Genomic DNA, 22521 nt, shown 5'->3' with positions numbered 1-22521 from the left:
GGCGATCTTGTATTGTAAACCGGTGCAGGAAGGTCGTCCAGGATGCTGATATTTGCAGAGAGCAAGGACATCAAGAACTTCCTCCGTAAGTTCATCATTGTGACAGCTTGTTACGGATATAAAACTGATAAAAGAAATGCACACACATACAGTATCTTAAAATAAACAATAGCGGTTCCACAATAAGCACTTAAACCACATACTTTAAAGAGCAAGAGATAATTATTACCGACTTCAAGTGCATTTTTCCCTATCATTATTGACCATATTGATGTTAAGACATAATTTATATCTCCATTAGTGTCAAGCTTCCTTTTTAATAAATTTTTAAGTACATTACATATACAATAACTTTTACATTTCACATACTTTACCAATACTAACATTTGAGTTACAACAAGAACAACAAGAGGTTTATTTTTAAGGCTGAATATTTGTAATAGAACCCATAAATATTCTATTTCACTACTTTAGGATGGAATTATAAAATTAGACAAAATACATAAGCTAATAAAAAAAAATGAAAAACAATTCGATAAACAAAATATGGATTACAAATCATTAAAGTATTAATTTTTTTTATTAAAAACAAATTGATTCACAGTCGCTAAATGGTAATTCAAGATTTCTATCACAATAATTTAGTTATCCTATAATAGGAATGTGGCAAATAAACAGCACGTTAATTATTTTATATAAAAATGTTTCATTGAACAAAAGAGATTTAATAATTAAGAGGGCTTATAAGTGTAATATTCAAAATGCATGTTACGCAGCGTGTGACCGAACATAAAAATGTATGTCAAGTTGTTTTTAATAAAAACAAATGATTTAGCTATGTGTAGGCGGAATTGTTTATATTTGAGACATAAGCCACAAACCGCATCTGCATTATTTTCTAAAAATAGTGATAGTAGTGTTTAAAGTATTGCAGTGTGAATAAGACACGTGTTAGGAGATTTAGGTCACAAGTTCCTCGACCCTAATAGGAATTTCATGTTCGACGCAAAAACCGACAGTTTTCACGTCATCAACACAGAGATGTTAAAGATTTGTTCAATACAAACTATTTATAATTGAAAAACTATAAAACTGTCAGTATGTAATCACGTTAGAAACTCCTACTAAAACTACTTTTTCAACAAATGACACATACTACCGTAGTACGTAAGTCTGAATAATTTATATATTTAAATTCAACTGTTCCGCAACAAGTAGTATAGTTAATACCTTTATCCAAGAGAGTGGAATGTTTCATAGTTTTTATTTTTATTACTAACTATGAACCGTGACTTCGTTCGCATACAAAATTAAAACTATTTAATGATATCTAAGGTTTTCGAGAGTACAAGTATGAATGAGAATATGATTTTCGAAATGATGTATTATTTTATATTTTACCGGAAGTTCATTCTTTCAAAGTAATGATGTACTATGATCACGTCTGTTTGTGTATATAATGTAAAAGCCAAAATAATATAATTCAATGTAAAATTCAATGAAAAACATAATTCAATGTAATTTTTTTTAGTTTTTCATTAATTAATAATAGGATAATTAATTGTAGCACACATCTATAAAATCTTTAAAAAGAATACCTACAACCCTAATAACCAAAAAATATTTAGTCCTCATTAGGATATTTTAACATAAAATAAATATCTTAGAATCTCTCTAAGATGACTTTTTATGTGCAGACGATTGGAACTGAATTTAGTAGTTACAAAAAAATGTAAAAATTAAATAAATACTACTTCAGTTTTATTTCGTTTCAAATCTCTTTTTAGTCGATCCGAATAAATGCTTAATATTTTATAATTTATTACATCTCAATGACTCCTTTTTAATTTTTTTTTTAAATTTTATGGTCTCATGTTAACGGCTCTCGTGATGATTGACTGATTTCAATGACTCCTTTTTTAAATTTTTATTTTTTTTTATGATGTCATCTTAACGGCCTTATTTGTTTAATATTTAAAAAATAACACATTCCTTTAACTTAATACATTTATTTAGTCGGGTAAAAATGAAGAATTAGAAATAGTGCATACAAGTGCAAAACAAAATATTAATTTATTTTTATTCATGTTTGTGCAACAGAAAAAAAGTAAAAACAATAAATTTATATAGCACAAAGGCGTCCTTAAACTGATCCTTTACAAAGAGATATTCTTAACATAACACCAGAAATTGACGCAACAGGTTACTGTTGTATTAATAATAATTGATATATAAAATAATCTAAATATTATGTTATGCCCTTATTAAGAGATGACTTTTAAGACGGCATATAATACCCAGCGATACAGATTCTCTGACCTCAAGAGGAAAAGCATTTATTGTGTTTCTTTTCCCATTGAGTGCGCAGAAGGACTTTTATATAAAATGTAGTTTATATTAAAAATATTGAAATTATTATAAAATCGATTAGTATTCCTAATCAATCAATGTGAAATCGTAGATTATTATGATAATGCTAAAAAACTAATTTTGCAGCTATAACGATAGATTCTTTAAAAATATTTGCAATATAATTACATAATAGGTATTGAAAATAAAATAGATTGAGGTTTTACCAGTTTAATGCTAGCCTTGATCAACTTTAGGTTTACTAGTGTTAAATTTGGTACTGAAAATAAAAATACACAGTTTAAACACAGTTTTTCATCTTAAAGCACGCGCAATAAATTTAAAAAAAAATAAAATAATACACGCTTTATATTTGATACATAAACAAATAACAGTGCTACACATAAATCCGTTAAAGGAATACTGGTAACACAGTACTAGATACACAGAATAATGACATACCATAAAAGTTTGGTATTTTATTAAATAAACTCCAGATATGTCAGAAAGCCGGGCATACAAGTTTACATGTAATTACTGTGAATGGCACATGGTATTTATAAAATTAAATCAGGACGGTCTAGAGCAATAAATATGCAGAAAAAATATCTCCTGACAAACCAGCTTTCGTTGCTCGGTATTCTCGTCCTTTCATGGTCAACGGTATTGACCAGTGACTGCTGATAAGTTAATCATATGATTGGCAAGTATAAAAGAGGATTGTAACCTCATATTAGCATCAGTGTTTCTGACTAAAGAAAGCAACACAGACCACTCTCAAAATGATGAAGCTGGTGGTGTTGTCTTGCGTCCTGGCGGCGGCTTCGGCCTCCAGTCTTCTTGCTGGATACGTAGCTCCGATAGCTTACGCTGCGACTTACATTCAGCCCAGCAACTACCGTGGACCCCTCTCCCTTGCTCCAGGTCAACCCGCTAACATTCTTGGTGCTGACGGACGGCCTTTGGACACTTTGGATGTAAACTTGGACCGCGCCGCTCACTACACCTCCAAGTATTTCGGTGGACTTCATGTACTTAAGAAACGGTCATTGATCGCTCCATACGCTGCTCCCATTATTGCTCCTTATGCTTACTCTGCACCCCTTTGGCAACCATACAACTACCGCGGACCACTCTCCCTTGCTCCCGGACAGCCCGCCAGCATCCTCGGCTCAGACGGTCGTCCGCTTGACACTTTGGATGTAAACCTGGACCGGTCAGCTCACCTCACTGCCAAGGCCCTGGACAGTGGAATTCATCTTCTGAAGAAGCGGTCTGTAGTCGCTATCGCTCCCGTCAGCACCGTCGCCGTCGCCCGGACGCCACTGATCGCTTCCCACTACAGTTATGCTGCTCCCATTGCTGCTGCTCCCATTGCTGCTGCCCCTCTCAGCCCGATCACATACGCCGCACACTACGCCCACGTCCTATAAAATTTCCAACTGCTCTAACGAATATCTGTAAATAAATGTAGATATTGACCAAAATATATGTTTTATTTTATTTCGGTTTATAATTTATTTAAGCTAGCGCCTTTAAGAGGAGCTTTTAGATTAATGTTCCATTTACAGTCTTAAATTTTTTATTGAAATTTAAAATGTTCAAGTTATATCAACTAACAAACAAAAATGCTTAAAAAATAGTTATAATCTTTTTACGATTATTAAACCCGTCTAACCGTTTATTACTTCATCTACTTTATGAGAATGAAAAATTGTTGGTGATATTGCTCTTAATAATCGCGGCGGATCTTAAAAAAAAAACCTCTTTTTAACCGACTTCAAAAAAGGAGGACGTTCTCAATTCGTCTGTATTTATTATTGTTGTTTAATCTCGGGAGGGCCATAATCTATAGCTTTTCCCTCGTTGGAAAACGGATTTTATAAATGCAGTTATATTTGTTATCTACATATCTATCTATTATCGAACATTAAGACCCAGTTTCACCAAACTCAGTTTGTTAAATCTAAACGAGGCATTTACTAAACAACCTTTAAAAATATAATTGTCTGCCAAAAAATATTACGGACGTCCCACGTGTCACGATAAAAAATTAACAACGGATTATTAAATGACACGTCATATGATCCACTACCAAATTATACGTCCATGTTATAAGACGACCAAATTGAAGTAATCACGTTTAACACGACATATTTGCTGCGATGCACCACTTTATCCCATGGTGACTATATAACCCTCGATACGTCACTTGTAAGCTAATCCAACCAAATTTTTTTTATCGTTGATTACATAAATTTTTCACACAAAAAGCTTTCTTTACAGTTTACAACTTGTAACCTGCCAGAATCGTGATGTGAATTTATTGACATAAATTGTCTACAAGTTATTTGTAAAGAAATGGTAGCTAATTTGCAATATCAGATATTGCGTTAAGACTATGACTACAAAATATCAGGGGTGGGAGTTGACATTTGTGTTTTGAGAATACAATATATTAATAGTCCATCAGCCACTCGACGTTCCTCTAGAGGAAGAATCAATATTAATGTCAAGAATCAATGTTAATGTCAAGAATCAATATTAAAGACATTTAAACAGACATTAGTGCGTGGTGGGACGCTCGATACATCTAACAGTCGATCAAATGCTTTAACAAGACATCATTTATTTAACGTTGTTTGATTAAACTGTGTATAAAGAAACGTTGAGCTATATAGATGAATTAAATATTATAAATATAATATAAAAAGAACTGACCGACACTAGCAGGGCCAGAATCTTCGACTTCCTGTATAATTGCATTCTAGTCGTGTTACCAAAGAAGCGGTCTTGCCCTTACTGGATTCGCTCAATTAGGCAAACTGTATGATATATAGTATCAATGAGACCTTATAATGCAATCATTTTCTTATTTACTAGAGCTCTAATTTGCTTAGCTTTATTAAATCTAAACGTGGCATTTACTAACGAACCTTCAAAAATATAATTGGCTGTCAAAATATTTAGGTCCCACGATAAAAAAGTGACAAGGCGTTATTAAATGTCGCGTTAAATGACAAACTACCAAATTATTCGTTCTTCATATAAGACGAACAAATTGAAGTAGTCGCATTAAACACAATATGTTTGCTGCGATGCACCACTTTATCCGTTGATCGTATAATACATATGTTGTTAGATAATGAGACCTAATTTATAAATTACAATGATATTTAGACTCTATGTTCCTTATAGTAATATATGTACCAAATGTGTATAAACTACGGAACCCTAATTGTATCAACTATTATAATTTGTGTTAGCATAACTATCATTATTGAGATCTAAGATTTTCGCGAGTTTTATTCATTTAAATGAAACTAGTATTATTCGGATACACCCGCGTAGTATATCCGAATAATACTAGTTTCATTTAAACTATCATTATTGTTTTAGAGTACAGACAATATTTGAAAAAATTGGACACCAGCAGCATTAAAGACCAAGGTGTCTAATACACCTAAATTGGAAAATTATCCAACATCATCATCATGGCTTTGTCTAAGAAGACCAAGAACTTCACTACAGGATAAAGTCTGACAAAATTAAATTGAATTATTAGAAATATGGAAACAAACTGCTCGGAGAGAAGCAGAATCAATTACAAAATTACTCGAAGAACAAATTCAGCAGGAAGAAAATTTCGCACATTTTAACATAAGAACTATAAAAACTCCAACAGTAATAATTAATGAAACTAATATTTTCGGATAACTTTGTTATTTTTAATCGACAAATACGACATCTCCTCTGCTAGTGATCAAAGTATGTTAATAAAAAAAAATTGTTTTATATAATCATATCAAAAATTTATAAAGTGTAAATAAAAAAAAAAACTTGCAAATATACTATATTCATTGACCTCGAGGTAATCAACAATTATCAGAAATAACAATAAATATCAATCAAATAAAATTTTATATTATTTTTTGACTTAAAAAATTCTTACTGTGACTTTCATAAAAATTTTGAGTTAAAAGTTTAGAGTTGAATAAAAATTTAACTTTAATAAAAATATAGAGTAACGATTAAAAGTTTCAAATTAAAGGGGTGGAAGTAAAATTGATTATTATTTACGAGTATAACATAATAGTGTTGAAATGAACATTGTAGCAATGCTACTATTAAAAATATACCTGGAATCCACATAAAAAATACTTTGAAGGGTAGTATGGTAATATATGTATGCTTGTAGTATAATTTACAAATCGTTCAATGAGCAGTAGTTATGTTCAATAAAAGTGAATGCTACTTTACTTCATGTATGAAAAGGTTAATAGGTGTAGGAAATTTGTAAGATCAGATTTTATATGAGATTTATTTATCGTCAGGACTCCTGACTTTATTTCATAGAGTCGAGTTTAATGTATACTTTAAATATAGTTTCAGATATAATAAAAATAACATTTAATGTTTGTTGGAGCACAGGGTTTCCTTATTTCATTTTATAATAACAGAAGGAAAAGCAAATATATATTTTGGGTGATAATGGATCAAGATAGGATAGGATTTTGTTTTATAGAATACCTTAATTAAAGTTACCTACTCATAGTCTTTTACATTTTATGTCGTATAAGAAGATAACAAAGAAGTCTTAACGTTGTACATTTTTAACTAAATTCAAAAGAAAGTGAAATAATTTTTTTTTTTAACCAATAGTAAATCTTCGTAACAAGAAAGGAAAAAAATATATTCTAGGAACTTTCATGTAATCTTTTATTTTAAATTCTCATTTACTTTTAAGAAAAAAAGGTTTCACTTTATTTGTTTTGTGTTTATAAAGAAACGTTGTTCACTATCTCATGGTCAAAATACATACACTCGTTACGGAGACGCCCTCCAAAATAACATTTCTCAGGTTCTATATAAGACAAGTGAGTGGCACGTCAAAGCATCAGTGTTTCTGACTAAAGAAAGCAACACAGACCACTCTCAAAATGTTGAAGCTGGTGGTGTTGTCTTGCGTCCTGGCGGCGGCGTCGGCTTCCAGTCTCCTTGCTGGATACGTAGCTCCGATAGCTTACGCTGCGACTTACATTCAGCCCAGCAACTACCGGGGACCCCTCTCCCTTGCTCCAGGTCAACCCGCTAACATTCTTGGTGCTGACGGACGGCCTTTGGACACTTTGGATGTAAACTTGGACCGCGCTGCTCACTACAACTCCAAGTATTTCGGTGGACTTCATGTTCTTAAGAAACGGTCATTGATCGCTCCATACGCTGCTCCCATTATCGCGCCTTATGCTTACTCTGCACCCCTTTGGCAACCATACAACTACCGCGGTCCACTCTCTCTTGCTCCCGGACAGCCCGCCAGCATCCTCGGCTCAGACGGTCGTCCGCTTGACACTTTGGATGTAAACCTGGACCGGTCAGCTCACCTCACTGCCAAGGCCCTAGACAGTGGAATTCATCTTCTGAAGAAGCGGTCTGTAGTCGCTATCGCTCCCGTCAGCACCGTCGCCGTCGCCCGGACGCCACTGATCGCTTCCCACTACAGTTATGCTGCTCCCATTGCTGCTGCCCCTTTCAGCCCGATCACATACGCCGCACACTACGCCCACGTCCTGTAGAGCATCCACTTGTGATATAAATATATAAATAAATAATTTTTTAAATATATCTTATAGTATTAATTTACCTGCTTAACCTGCTACTTATCGAAAGAATAAGTGAAAAAATAGTCATATAAAATGAGAAGACATGTAAAATTTACTTTTATCTCAAACCATAAAGATTTTATTTACGTATATGCACATAAAGACAATATAATGTATATTACAGACTTTTCTATTCTTTTTTCACATATAATTAAGTGTCACGCTTACTCAGAAAGAAAAAAAGAATACATAATACATTAAGAGGTAATGAGTACAAAATATAAAATAATATAAAGTAGAAATAAGATTACAAATTTCATATTAGTGTTATGATTGGATGGTGAATGGTTCGCAAGCCCCAGGCACTGTTAAAAATCCTCTCCCTGCAAACCGGCACCCGCACGGTGAATCCATGGAATGCTGGGAAGTTTCGTCTTCGTCTCAGATGTTTCACTCTGAATTTGGAATAATTTACTTTCTGGTTCTTTAAACTGCTTGCGATTATAAGGTTTTTAGAAGAACAGCTGCTGATATTAGTGAAAACAATCAAAAAACGTGTTAAAACTCTAACATTAATTTCTTAAGTTACGAGGACTGAAGGGCTGTAAAAAGTCCTGTATCAGTTTTTCTGACACACTTTTTATATATAGACATTGATCAGTTAAGTTTTTACAATATGTAGTTATAGATTCGAATCGACTTTTAAAAAGTTGACAAATTATTATTTTATATATGAGAAAATAAAATAGAAAGTTCCAACTGATATCACCAAATAAAATTTTCTTATAATTTATGTACCTTTTTTTTACATTTCTTTTTTCTATGATATAAAATATAATTAAAGATTCCATTCCGCAGAACCAAAAAACTAATCAGAATTCACGATACCTTAATGTACAAGATTAATCCCTGTCAGAGTATAAATAGAATATAATATGACGAAATATAATATTCTTTATAAAAATGCATGTCGTTTCGAAATAAAGCATATTGTTAAGTTTCGCTCCTAAAAAACAGAACATCACGCCGCCTCACGTAATAACAGCGATCTGAATCTCTTTATTTCTTTGTTTATTTATCTTACTAGGTTATTTTTTATCAAGTAACTATAACGTTTATATATCCATATTTTTGAACGTTTCCAAAAAGTCTTAATTATTACACAAAAATTTTTGGTATTTCTCACCCATATACTTCCAGATTCATTGGAATGTTATTAATATTGGAATTGGAATATTCTTGAAAATATTTATGTCAGAGCAATACGCGGTGTACAAACATAGGAAAATATTTAATATTTGATAAAATCATTGAAGCAGAATTGTTTCTAAATTGCTAATAGACGATCAAAAGACGTAATTTTTTCAGAAGATACATACACAGAGACTCAACATAATCAAATAGATACGTAATGTGTTATAGTTGGTTATGGTGTAAAGTTTATTTCCAAAAATTCTAGTACTACTAAGAAAGCTGCGTCTCAAAAAAGTACCTTGAGAATCAAACAATTACACTTATAACTTCGAAGTTTTAAACATATAAACTATTTCTAATAAAAGATGTGGTCAATAATTTTAACAATTTTGTGAACTTTTCTTGCAATGTATCTTTCAACAAAATTAAAACCGTACCCATAGTCTTAGCATCATTATATGTTTATACATGAGTTATTTTTCATTTGGAGAAATGTAAACAGATTAAAGCTAAAAAAAAAACAAATTGCCCTTTAAGATGAACTTGTTATTTAACGAGAAAAGTTGTTCACTCTCATGGCCAGTACGTGTTCTAGAGCGCCCTCCAAAATAACATTTCTCATTATGTATATAAGACAAGTGAGTGGCACGTCAAAGCATCAGTGTTTTCGTATACAGAAAGCAACACAGACCACTCTCAAAATGATGAAGCTGGTGGTGTTGTCTTGCGTCCTGGCGGCGGCTTCGGCCTCCAGTCTCCTTGCTGGATACGTAGCTCCGATAGCTTACGCTGCGACTTACATTCAGCCCAGCAACTACCGTGGACCCCTCTCCCTTGCTCCAGGTCAACCCGCTAACATTCTTGGTGCTGACGGACGGCCTTTGGACACTTTGGATGTAAACTTGGACCGCGCCGCTCACTACAACTCCAAGTATTTCGGTGGACTTCATGTACTTAAGAAACGGTCATTGATCGCTCCATACGCTGCTCCCATTATCGCGCCTTATGCCTACGCTGCACCCCTTTGGCAACCATACAACTACCGCGGTCCACTCTCCCTTGCTCTCGGACAGCCCGCCAGCATCCTCGGCTCAGACGGTCGTCCGCTTGACACTTTGGATGTAAATCTGGACCGGTCAGCTCACCTCACTGCCAAGGCCCTGGACAGTGGAATTCATCTTCTGAAGAAGCGGTCTGTAGTCGCTATCGCTCCCGTCAGCACCGTCGCCGTCGCCCGGACGCCACTGATCGCTTCCCACTACAGTTATCAAACCCCCATCATTGCTTCCCATCTTAACTCAATCTCGTACGCCGCTGGACCCTACACCCATATTCTGTAAAACTTTGCCATCCCAACGAATTTCTAAAAATATACAGTGTAAATAGTGAGAAATCAATAGCATTCCTTTATTTATTCATCCTACAATATCTTCTACCTGTTTTTATAATACTCTTAAATATTTAAGTTAATAAATGAAATGGATGACGTAATACATATATGTCAAAAAAAGCATTACTGGTGAAAATAAAAAAAAAATATGACGAAAATTAAATATTAAAAATTTTGTAAAACTATTAATTCTAGATGTCAAAAAGATAGAGCGTAAAATACCAGTTAAGGATTTTCAGTTAGTAAAATTTTATATAATCTGCCATGAAAAAAATCTCTGCACTGAATTTGAAATAAAAATGTAATAATATCATTTTAATGTTTCTTCACAAATTATTGTAAATTAAAGCGAAAAGTTCAATATATAAGGTCTAAGGTAAAATACTTTCGACTGGTATATACATAACAGAATAACATACTCAGCCATATAATTAACTATTTAAAAAAATAACAGCAAGTGGTAGTTTTTTTTTATTTATTACTGTTTTTACCTCGAAAATTCTGACTTTAAAAATATTTGGTGAAGATATGAATGTGTCAAATATATTGTTGAGATATTTAGATCATTATAAAAAATCGAAGAACATCTACAACCCCAAATGTATATTATTTAGCGATTTGCAAAACAAAACTCTTTAACATAATATAGTTTACTTCCTTATAAATACAAAAATTTATAAATTTTTGAAACTTTATATATCAATTTTTTTTTTTACACAAATGAATTAAATTAATTTTTACTTTTAAATTGTTTTCCACTTTTTAGTTATCTCTGGGCAGGGTGTTCACGTTACTCTTAGTAAGCTCTTTTATTTGACACTCATATTATATGGTCACCAATGAATCACTTTGCACATCTATCAACAGAGTCGAAAGCACTGAGACGACATTTTTAAACGCCTGCCCAGATGTAACCGCAGTATTCCAAAAACAATCGGACCTGTTTTTCCGCTTATTAACAAGGACACTGAGTTTCCTTGAAGACTCCTTAGCTTTGAATTCAATTAAATATTCAACACTAAGGTTCGCTAATACCTCAATTTGGTCGGAGTATTCCAAGAATATATTCTGAATAGTTGGAGTTCATGTGACGACACTTTTTGGCATTGAAGTGATATGCTTGAGTTTTGGTTGCAATTAATTTCACAATATTGACATCGCCCTATTCGGAGACTGCTTGAAGTGCGAATTCAACACGCTTAACCACGGCCTTTCTTTCCTCCGCTAATCGATCCCTACTATGTAATCCCAGGTCTGAATTGATGAAGCTGTACAACAGTAAGGACATGAGGTAGACAATGTGCAGCAAAATAGAGTTGTGAAAAGAACAAACCACTGCATTAACAGCCATTGGCTCAGACGTGCAGCTATGAACAATTACTCATACTTCACAGTCCTTCACAAAGTCAGATATTTAGACAATCGGACCAGGAAATATGCTATAGTTAGTATGCTAATTAGACTATCATACCAAGCCCTGTCGAAAGCTTCTTAACGTCTATTGAAACTTTGAGATCTTCACCGTTGTTACACATAAATTGCAAGTTAAATAAATACTTATAATATATAATTATCGTTATAACTATATAGGTATAAAGGTTTTACGTAGTTCATCTCGTAGTAAAAACAAGAAAATAAGGTAACTCTCTTTTTTATTTTCCAATCATAATTAAATGTGAGAATATTTTTTTTAAGGATTTCACCAGTGACGCCATCCCCAAGGGGCTGCTACTGCGATTGGTGCGGGGGCAATAATACCAGCAGCTGGTATGCGAAGACTTGCAACGCTAGATACGGCTACGGGACCTGCTACTAATGGAGCAGCGACGATTGACCTTTTCTTTAATATGTGACCATTGAGTCCATTCAGTGCCTTGGCAGTGTAGTGCACAGCCTTGTCCACATTAACATCCAGGGTATCCAGTGGTCTACCGTCAGCAGCCAAGATGCTAGCAGGTTGTCCGGGTGCAAGAGATAATGGTCCTCTATAATTGGATGCTCCGATACCTGCAGCTATAGCCAAAGGTGCAGCTGCGAGTGGTGCAGGAGCAATTACGGCACCCCAAGGAGCTCCCCAAAGTGGAGCGATAGGGCTTCCAGCCGCTAAGGCAATCAAGGCAGACAACACCACCAGCTTGTACATTGTGGTCTGTGTTAAGCACTAGTCGTAGAGAAACTGATGATTACTCCATCTCAACTTGATCTTATATACTTGTATAATTTGTAGGTGTTATTCCAGAAACCTTTGTGACGTCAAAACTACTATGCAATAAGGCGTTGGTTAGGCATCATACTCGGAAAAGAAACAAATACAAGGGTTACCAGCCGCCACGAACTACTGTTGACAAAATAAATTCCATTGAAATTTAAACCTTAAGTGGTAAGTTATTAGAATTTCTGTGTTAGAATTACTAACAATTATACTGTTATGCATCCACGCTTGCCTTGAACTGTACGATAAAGGTCCATTCACTTTAAAATAATAATAATAAAATAATATTCTCAGGGATCAATTAAAATAAATTTACATACACACTTTTAAAAATTTTATATTCGGATAGAAATTGCGTTCAAGTCAGCATCAAAATTGTATTAAAATATATTTGCTTATAAAAAACTAAATTTCTGTGTAACATTAAAGCTAAGAAGATTAATTTAAAGCCAATTATTTAAATATACAATGAAATAAATATGATGACACCCCATCCTTTCAACAGTACGATTCTACGTGTGTATGTACGATGCATGTAAGTTAAATAAATTAAAAAATTAAAAAGGGTTGATTACAATACAACAAGACTAACGATGGTTTAAATAGTCATTGACTTAAATTAAAGATTAATTAGGAATAATAGTGTTTTCTCGATGAAAAAACACGTTTCTGTAAAGCTTTTTAAAAATCCGGACAATAGTCTTTCGTATGTGCCATAAGTTACCAATATTGGTAAGGGAATGTATGATAAGTTAATAACAATTAATTATCAAAAATATTCCGTTTGGTATATTTTTTTCAACGGCTTATCTATTCTAGAAGCAGAATGACTTTTTACGCACACGCATTCCTGTAATATACACACGCTTAGGTTTTTTAATCAATATTTTGCATTAATATTATATTTCATTAAATGCTGTGTAAAAATATTCTATGTAGGTAATAAAATAATATTATAATTAGTTGTAAACACCTAGATAATAATTTTACAGAGGCACTTGTCATTTCTTAACAATGTCATGGTTATATCTGTTCCAGTTAACTGTGATCTACATAACTAAAATAATAATGTTTAGAATGTTATAACTTAATTATTACAAGTTGAGTTCTATAAAGTAAATGTATATGAGAACCGTGGAATATAAAAAAATTATAAAGCAAGTTTTTGTAAATTTCTATTTCGATAGAGTAACTTCGGCATTTCTCATCGCTGCCTGCTCTATAAAAACTTTCTCAGCTCTGTGCTTAGCACAAGTTTTGCATTGTCACACTACGTACTAAGCTTCTCCCGTTGCTTAAAGCCCTTCATTAATACTATAATATGACAATATTTACGAATGAAAAACTGTTAAAGCTCCGCATGTAGTGTGACTATGGACTTTTAAGTAGGCATACCACAGTTTGCCTACTCCTGTTGTAATTCTCGATTATCAAAGATCCTTTGAAACTTTATAACATTATAGAAATTTTGTCTTGAACTGTGACATTATGAAACATTTTGCCAATGTTATATATTATATGAGAACATATTTTGATCTGAAGATCCTCTTATAGAAGTAATTACGTTTTGCTAAAACCTTGCTTATTTATTTCTGAGATGATGAAAATATTTTAAAAAAATTTCTGTCCGTCTGTTTGATTGTAAGTTAAATGGGATCTAAGACTTTTGCGACTTGGATACATATAAATGAAACTAATATATTTCGGATATACGGTTACTTTTCAGCAACCGTGATCACGGGCAGACGAAATGTGAAAACGTCTGTCAGTTGTTCCTGTTATTTATCATCTACCACCATCGATTTCTTAATTTTCAGGCGTACCGCTCTGGATGCCGGCAGAATGCGCTTACAGTATCGTGAGGTGCTGTGGTGTGGTCACGGACATGGGATTTTATTTTTTTAAGGGGGGGTCCCAGGTATTGGATAGATTCCAGCCATCTTCTCTATTGAAATTCGGATGTTTTTTTAATTTCAATAGCATCGCGGATAAACCTCGGTATGTACCTGTCTTCACAAGCGAGGATTTGTGGTTTATCAAACCGAATGTAGTGGCCTGATTTGTCCATTGTGTGTTCACACACTGCTGACTTCGATGCGGGCCTATTTTTAATAACTAAGATGTGTTCCTTTACCCTTGTACCGATGCTCCTCTTGGTTTGTCCAATGTATGATAAGCCACAATCACAATCGAGTTTGTATACACCCGCTTGTTGCAAAGGAATGATACTCTTGATAGGTTTCAAGAATTGGCTCACTTTCCTATGTGGTTTGTAAACAGTCTTGATCGAAACCTTCTTCAAGATGTTTTCTATTCTGTCAGTAACTCCCTTCACATATGGTAATATTGCAGGTTGTTGCTCAACTGTGGGTGGCTTCAAGTAGTTCTTGCGATGCTGGCGAAGCTAGGGCAGGTTGTTGGTGGTGAGAGCATGTTTTACATGCTGCAGCTCGGCCTCTAGATGGTCAGCATCACAAAGGTGTTGGGCTCTCTGTAACAAAGATTTGCCAACGGTAGCTAACTGGATAGAATGGTGGTGTAAGTTTTAAAATAATAAAATTCGCATAGTATATCTGAAATAAATTAATTTCATTTAAATGTAGGTTTAATCTTTGTAATAGTTCCGTGGTTATTATTGTGACTGTCGTCGGTTGAAACAGTTTTCAGAACAACATGAGGTTCCATTTTAATCCTCAAATAATCACCCAGAAGTCTAGTGCAATACCTAAAGTAATAAGTAAAGACAAAGAAAACTCAAAGTAGACTACATGTGTTACAAGAAAGATATGTCATATATATTAATAAAAGAAATTAATCCGGTCACCGTAATTAAATATAACTTGTAAAAAGATTTTATTACCAACCATTTTCAATTTACCTATAAAAAAATTATTAAACTATCACTTCGAAAGTACGATGTTCGACTTAATAAAAAAAACTTTTCACGCTTGCGAAACTGTTTTACAAAAGATTTTGATAAATTAAATTTATTTTAAGTCTGAAACTGACAAAGCATAATATAATATAATATGTAAAATGAACAGGTTCGGATTGAGACTTTATGTAGCTTCAGTTTATATAGCAATAATATTGTATAAGAAAAAATCAGTCGGTATTTCGTTCGTTTAATAATATATGTATGTTTATTTTGTTTCTGTTGTAAGATATTTCAAATGATTCTCAAAAGTATATTTTGCACTCGCCGTCATCCACCCGCTTTGACTGGCATAAAATACAGAAATTTTTTTTTTATTATCAACACCCACCCCCCAACCTCCTGTGGGGTGGGATATAGTAAAATTCTTTAATAATTACTTTTATATCGCTTACAGAAAATCAATACAAAGTTTGGTGTCTGTAGAAGCTATAACTTGAAAGTTAAAAATTTTCTTTGTTAACACCCATCCGCGCAATTAATATTAAGGATGAATTATTATAAAATTCAGTTATAGATAACATGTACATCACTTATAGAAAGACACCAATTTTTTTTTGTTTTTGACACCCCTGTTACACCCCTTGTGTGTGAAATTTCGTAAAAACCGTTCTTAGCTGACCCTTTCTCGGTGAAAAAAATATTGTTATCAAATTTCAAGTCACTACGCCTTATGGTTCCTAGGATATCGTGATGAGTCAATATATCGATAGAAGCGTGATAACAAAAATATAAATAAAAATAAAATGTCGAAAATGCCATTCCATCTTCTGCACCACATGTATGAATCTATATCAACAAAATTAGCCTTCAATAAAATACAAAATATTAACTTCCTAATAAATAGACGTTGAGGAACCAATGCTAGAAGTTAAATGATTAAAAAAGATTGGACCTTAGGTACATATTATTTGGAAATATAAAAAAAAGTATATGTTATCGTTTTTTTCAATAGCAAAAACGCCAAAGAAACGAAATAAATGAATACGTTAAATACCTCATCTTACTCTAAAAATAAAAACTGCAAAGTAATTGAACGGTTGGAATATCAAGTTTCGAATAAAATACTAATGATAATAATTTATTAAAATTGCAGATACCCGTATTCCTAACTGATTCTGTATATTATTATTACTGAGCTAATGCGATTATATTAACGATATAAACATTCGCATTCAATTTGACATATATAAAAGTCATACAATTTATAAAATAAGAAAATCTTATGTCAATTCCTTGATAACGAGAATAGAATATGTTCTTTCATACTAGGTACAAACACCTCTGACAATAACTACTATAAATATTATATGTAATATTAAAAAAAGTACTGTGAATAATAAATAAAAGAAAATATGTTGGTAACTTGTTTTATTTCATTGCATTTTAAATCTTTAAGAATAAATCCATATAATCCGACGATTACCAGTGTCCGAGACGAGCGTGGCCCAAAGGTGCAATAGGAGCAGCAGCAATACCAACATGTGCGGGTGCAAGCAAGGGAGCTGCAGCGATACCATGTGACCATCCAAGAGCAGCCAAAGGAGCGACGATCGACCTCTTACCAACTAGATGCCCATGTCCAAGACCGTGGCCCAAACCCCATGGTGCAACACGAGCAACTGGAGCAATACCGATATGTGCAGGTGCAATCACAGGCGCTGCTACTGCCGCATGAGACCAAGCTAAAGGTGCCGCAGCCAAAGGAGCGACGATTGACCTTTTGCCCACTAGATGCCCATGTCCAAGACCGTGGCCCAAACCCCATGGTGCAACACGAGCAACTGGAGCAATACCGATGTGTGCAGGTGCAATAACAGGCGCTGCGACTGCCGCATGGGACCAAGCTAAAGGTGCCGCAGCCAAAGGAGCGACGATCGACCTTTTGCCCAACCAATGTCCACCTTCAAGAGCTTTAGCGGTGTAGTGTACAGCTTTATCGACATTTACGCTTAGAGTATCTAGGGGCCTTCCATCAGCAGCCAGAATGCTGGCTGGTTGGCCATGGCCGAGGGAAAGTGGACCACGGTAATTATAGGCTCCTACAGGACCTGCAGCGACAGCTACGTGGCCTGCCGCAGCCCAGGGTGCTGCCAAAGGAGCAGCAAGGTGGGGTCCCCAAAGAGGGGCAATACCACTTCCAGAAGCTAGAGCGATCAGGCCAAACAACACCACCAGTTTGTACATTTTGGTCTATGTTGATAACTGTTCAATAAGCAACTGTTAAATTTTGTCGAAACTAATCACCTTTTATACCACAAATGGCAATACCAAATACCTTTGTGACGTTTAATACTAAGGAACGAAGGCGTTGTCTTATTAACTTCTCGACAAGAAAACGGCGCAAGTTCGGCCTGCGAGCTTAAGTTGACAATGATAACTAATAATTTGAACCTTATAAAATAGCTGTAGTTAAGACTTAAAACAATTATTCTAAATTGCCTTGGATAGTGATAAGGAAACATTCATTTTATCAACATAAACAGATATTAAGAATTTAATTAAAAGTCAATAGGGACATACCATACATAAAAACATAAAAGTATATTATATCTGTACTTACATTTCCTGATATATATGTACTTTATGGGACAAATTAGGAAATTTAACAACAATAATGGAATCATGTTAAAGTCGTATTGTGTACGTTGAAATTTTCAGTCGTATTATATTTTAAAATTATAACAAATAGAACACCAAACAACATAGTATACATCAAGAATACAAACTCGAACAATGATCTTGAATATCAAAGACTTCAAATTTAATTAAAAATGATTTCAATTTCAAAAGTTTGACAAATATTGATTAATTTTAGTTTCATTTTATGAAACAGTAAATGTTCATCGAAGTAAACTTTTTTTTAAATATAGGTACTCAAATAAAAGAAACAGCATTTAGGTAGGTACTCTTCAATAAACTTACAATGTTTCGAAAGAAAAATATCTTATTCTAAATAAGTTTATCATCGTATTAATCAGGACAAATATCGAAACAAGAGGTCAATGTTCGCGGAAGGGAATATTTGCGGTTTTAAAAACGAATCCCCTACGTAATTGGAAACATCGGAAGCCTTAGTTCATAATTTATTTTTTTATGGGCCATCAGTTTCATTTCTGGTATTTAGGTTAGGGAAGGAAAATTATTTTTTCAGCTGCAAGCACCAAATGAAAGATGTGTTTTGAACGAATACAGACCGTCGCACATATTTACATTAATAATTAAATATTAATTTTATTTACGATAGATATTGTTATGTATAGATTTAATATGTCATGTGCATTTTAAGTAATATGATTTTTTATTTACTCGTCACTCTGTATACTAAAACAACTTTGCTTACAACAGCTTATTATTTGCTTTAATATAGTTTACAATATTAATATTGGTTTAACCGTCATAGTCACTTAATTTATAACTGAGACAAGTTCAAAATATATGTATTTCGTTGCAGTTAAAGAGTAATTTTATAGACTCTACATCGAGATTTTTTTTTGTTTTAACTGTAACTAGTTTTATATATTTATTATATCAACAAAAAATAAATATGTTTCACGTGATTTTATTAAGATTTTTTGCTCTTGTTTGTTAAATTGTTTGAATTTAATATACTCTCAATATTGTTTACAAATCTCCTAACGTGAAAAGTCCTGTAACAAATATATCTGAGTCCTTAAAAAAATAAATATATTTTCTTACAAAATATTCGAAGCATCTTTAATAAAACATTAGCAATTGGGACGGTCATTGAACTTTACTCTCTGAGATTTTATATTGGTTTTCCGGGCAATATAATATTAAGGATAAAAGTCTCTACTGGGTATGATATACTTTCTCTGAAGCATTTTAGATCTAATGAACTGTATTAATCCCATTTTTTCATACACTATGTATGATTTCTAAGATCACAATTTGTTTTATATCAATTAGTATGTATTTTTTTAATATAATAATAAAGTATCTTGCAGAAATCTTGGCTATTATTTTTATTAAAGGAAACATTAACACAGACGTCAAGAAATCAATTGAAAAACAAAACGACCCATTATGAATGACTATAAATATTCTCCTTAAGTAATAAAAATATACGATACAGATTCTTATTCCAGAATAATGACACTTTTTTGAGCGTTTTTTATTCACATTATTATTAATATCGCTTTATTGCGTTTAAATTAAAAGACGTGCTAACTTTGCCTTGAGTAAATATAAAGGGACAGATAAAACATATGTACTAGTATTTAAAAATATTTAAAAAACTTTTGCTTCAAACAATTTATTTTAAATTAATTTTAATATATATTTTTCTTACACATAATATACATATATTTCCTAGGTATCCTCTACTCACGTTTATTTTTCTTTTTCAAACATATGTCACATATTTACAATAAAATAGAAATATGATAATGAAATATATAATTAAAAAGTTGGTTTAAGCAAAACGTTATATGTTAAATAAAGAAATAAATATCTTTATGCAGAGCCTTCAGTAAGCATTTAGATATTTTAAATATGTTATCTTTACATTATTAAAAAAATATTAAAAAGGTTGAATAGGAAAGAAATCGTGAAGTATGGGAATTCCGAGCTTTGCTTGTGGGTGAGGATTTAAGTTTTCCTGTTGTTTTTATCCCTCACTATCGTATTAATTGCATGACAATATGACTAATGACAATAGTATTCAATACCCTAACATATAAATTGTAATCTAAATAGTTTTGTTTTCAGTTTTATAATTTAACAATACATTTTAATACAAAATACTGCTCTAATTGATTTAGAAATCAGCATATAATCGTGTCTTTTTATTATTTCAATAGCATAAATAACTCCTGAACAAAAAGAACAGGCAACGCGTTTGCAATACCTTTTACATAGCCGGTGTCTGTGGGCGACAGAGAACATTAATCATCATTTTATAATATAATAATAACCTAATGGTTTAAATTAAAACCATAAGCTTAAGTCTAACTATAACTAAAGTCTAACTTAAGTGCATGTTATTAGAAATATTTTTTCCTAAAACTTGTCTGTTACCACAATTAACGCTTACTAGATTTTAAGGATATTATTGGTTTCTTGTCCTTAAAAATTAACCTTTAATGCTATGAGACAATTTAATTAATGATGTAGAAAACATACTAAAACAACTTTGCTTACAAGTGACTTAATTAAGAAAATTAAGAATGAGATATATTTAGTTAGAAAATGTAACCTGAGCAGAAATATTGTTTTTATTATATACAATATTATGTAATTTCTTAGCGTTTCTTTTATTTTATTTAATAATTTAATGTAGAATATGTACTCAGAACAAAACTTCCCGCTCTGCTAAATGTCCGTTTCATGACCGGTTTTAGAGGTGTCTATATTATAATAATAGTGGCGACATGTAGAAAGTCTTTAATGATCTGGGCTTACATGCGGTTATCAAAGAATATATATTTATCCTTAACTAAACAATATATTATTAATAAAAATAATATTCTTTTCGTTCTGGATTAGAATAATACTAAAGAAATAATTATAAATGTACTGTGAAAGATTTGTTTTTTTATCGTCAGATCATATTTTTTTCAATAACAAGTAACGTACCTTCTGTGTTTAGCTTAAAAATATCATTTTTTTTAACCCCTTAAATTAGGATTTTTCATCTCGTGACTATAAATAATATTTAAGAACAATCTACAAGACATATAACTCTCAAAATAAAACTATACTCTTCTTTCCATTGTTTTAGTGCTGGTAGTCTTCTTGAAATAGATGTCCAATCAATCATAAGATTTAGGAGTTAAAACCGACTGACCACGAACAAATGTAAATATTAACTTTATTCAATATGACACTTGCGTAATTTTTTTTATTTAAATTAAACTATTAAAGTCCTTTTTCAATAAAAATTAAAAATTTAAAAAATCGATTTTTATAGAACCATGTAAACCCAGTCTATTTTCTGAACACGTTTAGCGTGAACTTGACCAACAGTATCGTTCACACATGACGTGAGCTAGGAAGTTATGATTTATATATTGATTGGTCTTTTCAGCCATATATATACGCCATTAAGCTTTTCATTATATGTTATTGAATTATTATACATAAGAGACAATGAATAAAATATGTATATATAGCATTGACTGTCTATGGTTAGTATATAAAAGCTCGTATTAGCGATAGATCCACTGAGATAATAGACTTTAATGGATTTAACTTTACAGAAGATGGTAATATTTTAAGACATTTTAATCGCTTTTCGTTCGATGATTTGAAAGGCTGTAAGTTACTACAAAGTAGAAGCCCACTACTAATTTACAATATTATGTTTTTATAGGTTATTACTGTCTTTTTTTTTTTATTTCATTTTTTATAACAGGCCAAAATATTTACATTATATCATATTAAGATTTCGAATATCATTTGAAGTATATATATTTAACTATGAAAAAATAATTTAATGTTTTTTCATCACTTGCTTTAACCAGGGTAATAGTGAAATTACCTACTTTTTTAAATTATTTAATAAGTATTTTAGCTTCCTGATATAGTCCGTGTTGATAGTTCGGTTTATTGGTATGTATTATGTAATATAATTGTATTATTTTCACTTGTAGATGTGTGTGTATTTTTATATACACTTATTTAGGACGTTTTATAACTTAGTATTAGTCCAAATAACTTTAGCATAAACAGCATAATCTTAAGATCCGTATTTGGTTTGCGATACGGCACGGTAAAGTTTAAATGAGAAAAAAATGATTAATTGTAAGAAAAACACAATAAAAACACAAAGGTCAGAACCAAATACATATTGCTACAAAGCACCAGCATATACATA

At 32.4% G+C, this 22521-nt stretch overlaps 5 protein-coding genes across 5 annotated transcripts; 3 read left to right on the top strand and 2 right to left on the bottom strand.

Annotated features, from left to right (window-relative positions):
- Window positions 1-3079: 3079 nt before the first annotated feature.
- Window positions 3080-3836, top strand: LOC133319091 (uncharacterized). The gene has a single exon (XM_061522252.1). It carries the CDS (start codon window positions 3132-3134, stop codon window positions 3780-3782), a length of 651 nt encoding a protein of 216 aa, XP_061378236.1. The 5' UTR covers window positions 3080-3131; the 3' UTR covers window positions 3783-3836.
- A 3421-nt stretch (window positions 3837-7257) lies between these two features.
- LOC133319092 (uncharacterized) lies at window positions 7258-7934 on the top strand. Its single transcript, XM_061522253.1, has one exon. The coding sequence runs from the start codon at window positions 7290-7292 to the stop codon at window positions 7923-7925; it is 636 nt and encodes a 211-aa protein (XP_061378237.1). The 5' UTR covers window positions 7258-7289; the 3' UTR covers window positions 7926-7934.
- Window positions 7935-9815: 1881 nt separating this feature from the next.
- LOC116772680 (uncharacterized) lies at window positions 9816-10543 on the top strand. The gene has a single exon (XM_032664942.2). It carries the CDS (start codon window positions 9848-9850, stop codon window positions 10484-10486), a length of 639 nt encoding a protein of 212 aa, XP_032520833.2. The 5' UTR covers window positions 9816-9847; the 3' UTR covers window positions 10487-10543.
- A 1628-nt stretch (window positions 10544-12171) lies between these two features.
- On the bottom strand, window positions 12172-12733 carry LOC116772683 (uncharacterized). The gene has a single exon (XM_032664944.2). It carries the CDS (start codon window positions 12677-12679, stop codon window positions 12236-12238), a length of 444 nt encoding a protein of 147 aa, XP_032520835.1. The 5' UTR covers window positions 12680-12733; the 3' UTR covers window positions 12172-12235.
- Window positions 12734-17039: 4306 nt separating this feature from the next.
- On the bottom strand, window positions 17040-17929 carry LOC116772678 (uncharacterized). The gene has a single exon (XM_032664939.2). It carries the CDS (start codon window positions 17868-17870, stop codon window positions 17106-17108), a length of 765 nt encoding a protein of 254 aa, XP_032520830.2. The 5' UTR covers window positions 17871-17929; the 3' UTR covers window positions 17040-17105.
- Window positions 17930-22521: the final 4592 nt, after the last annotated feature.

The sequence above is a fragment of the Danaus plexippus genome, chromosome 12 (genome assembly GCF_018135715.1).
Source record: "Danaus plexippus chromosome 12, MEX_DaPlex, whole genome shotgun sequence".
NCBI lineage: Eukaryota > Metazoa > Arthropoda > Insecta > Lepidoptera > Nymphalidae > Danaus > Danaus plexippus.
This window is presented reverse-complemented; position numbering and strand designations above follow the sequence as displayed.

What these genes read in the sequence shown, in the direction of transcription:
- LOC133319091 (XM_061522252.1), top strand. Translation starts at nt 3,132, where the DNA reads ATGATGAAGCTGGTGGTGTTGTCTTGCGTCCTGGCGGCGGCTTCGGCC.
- LOC133319092 (XM_061522253.1), top strand. Translation starts at nt 7,290, where the DNA reads ATGTTGAAGCTGGTGGTGTTGTCTTGCGTCCTGGCGGCGGCGTCGGCT.
- LOC116772680 (XM_032664942.2), top strand. Translation starts at nt 9,848, where the DNA reads ATGATGAAGCTGGTGGTGTTGTCTTGCGTCCTGGCGGCGGCTTCGGCC.
- LOC116772683 (XM_032664944.2), bottom strand. Translation starts at nt 12,679, where the DNA reads ATGTACAAGCTGGTGGTGTTGTCTGCCTTGATTGCCTTAGCGGCTGGA.
- LOC116772678 (XM_032664939.2), bottom strand. Translation starts at nt 17,870, where the DNA reads ATGTACAAACTGGTGGTGTTGTTTGGCCTGATCGCTCTAGCTTCTGGA.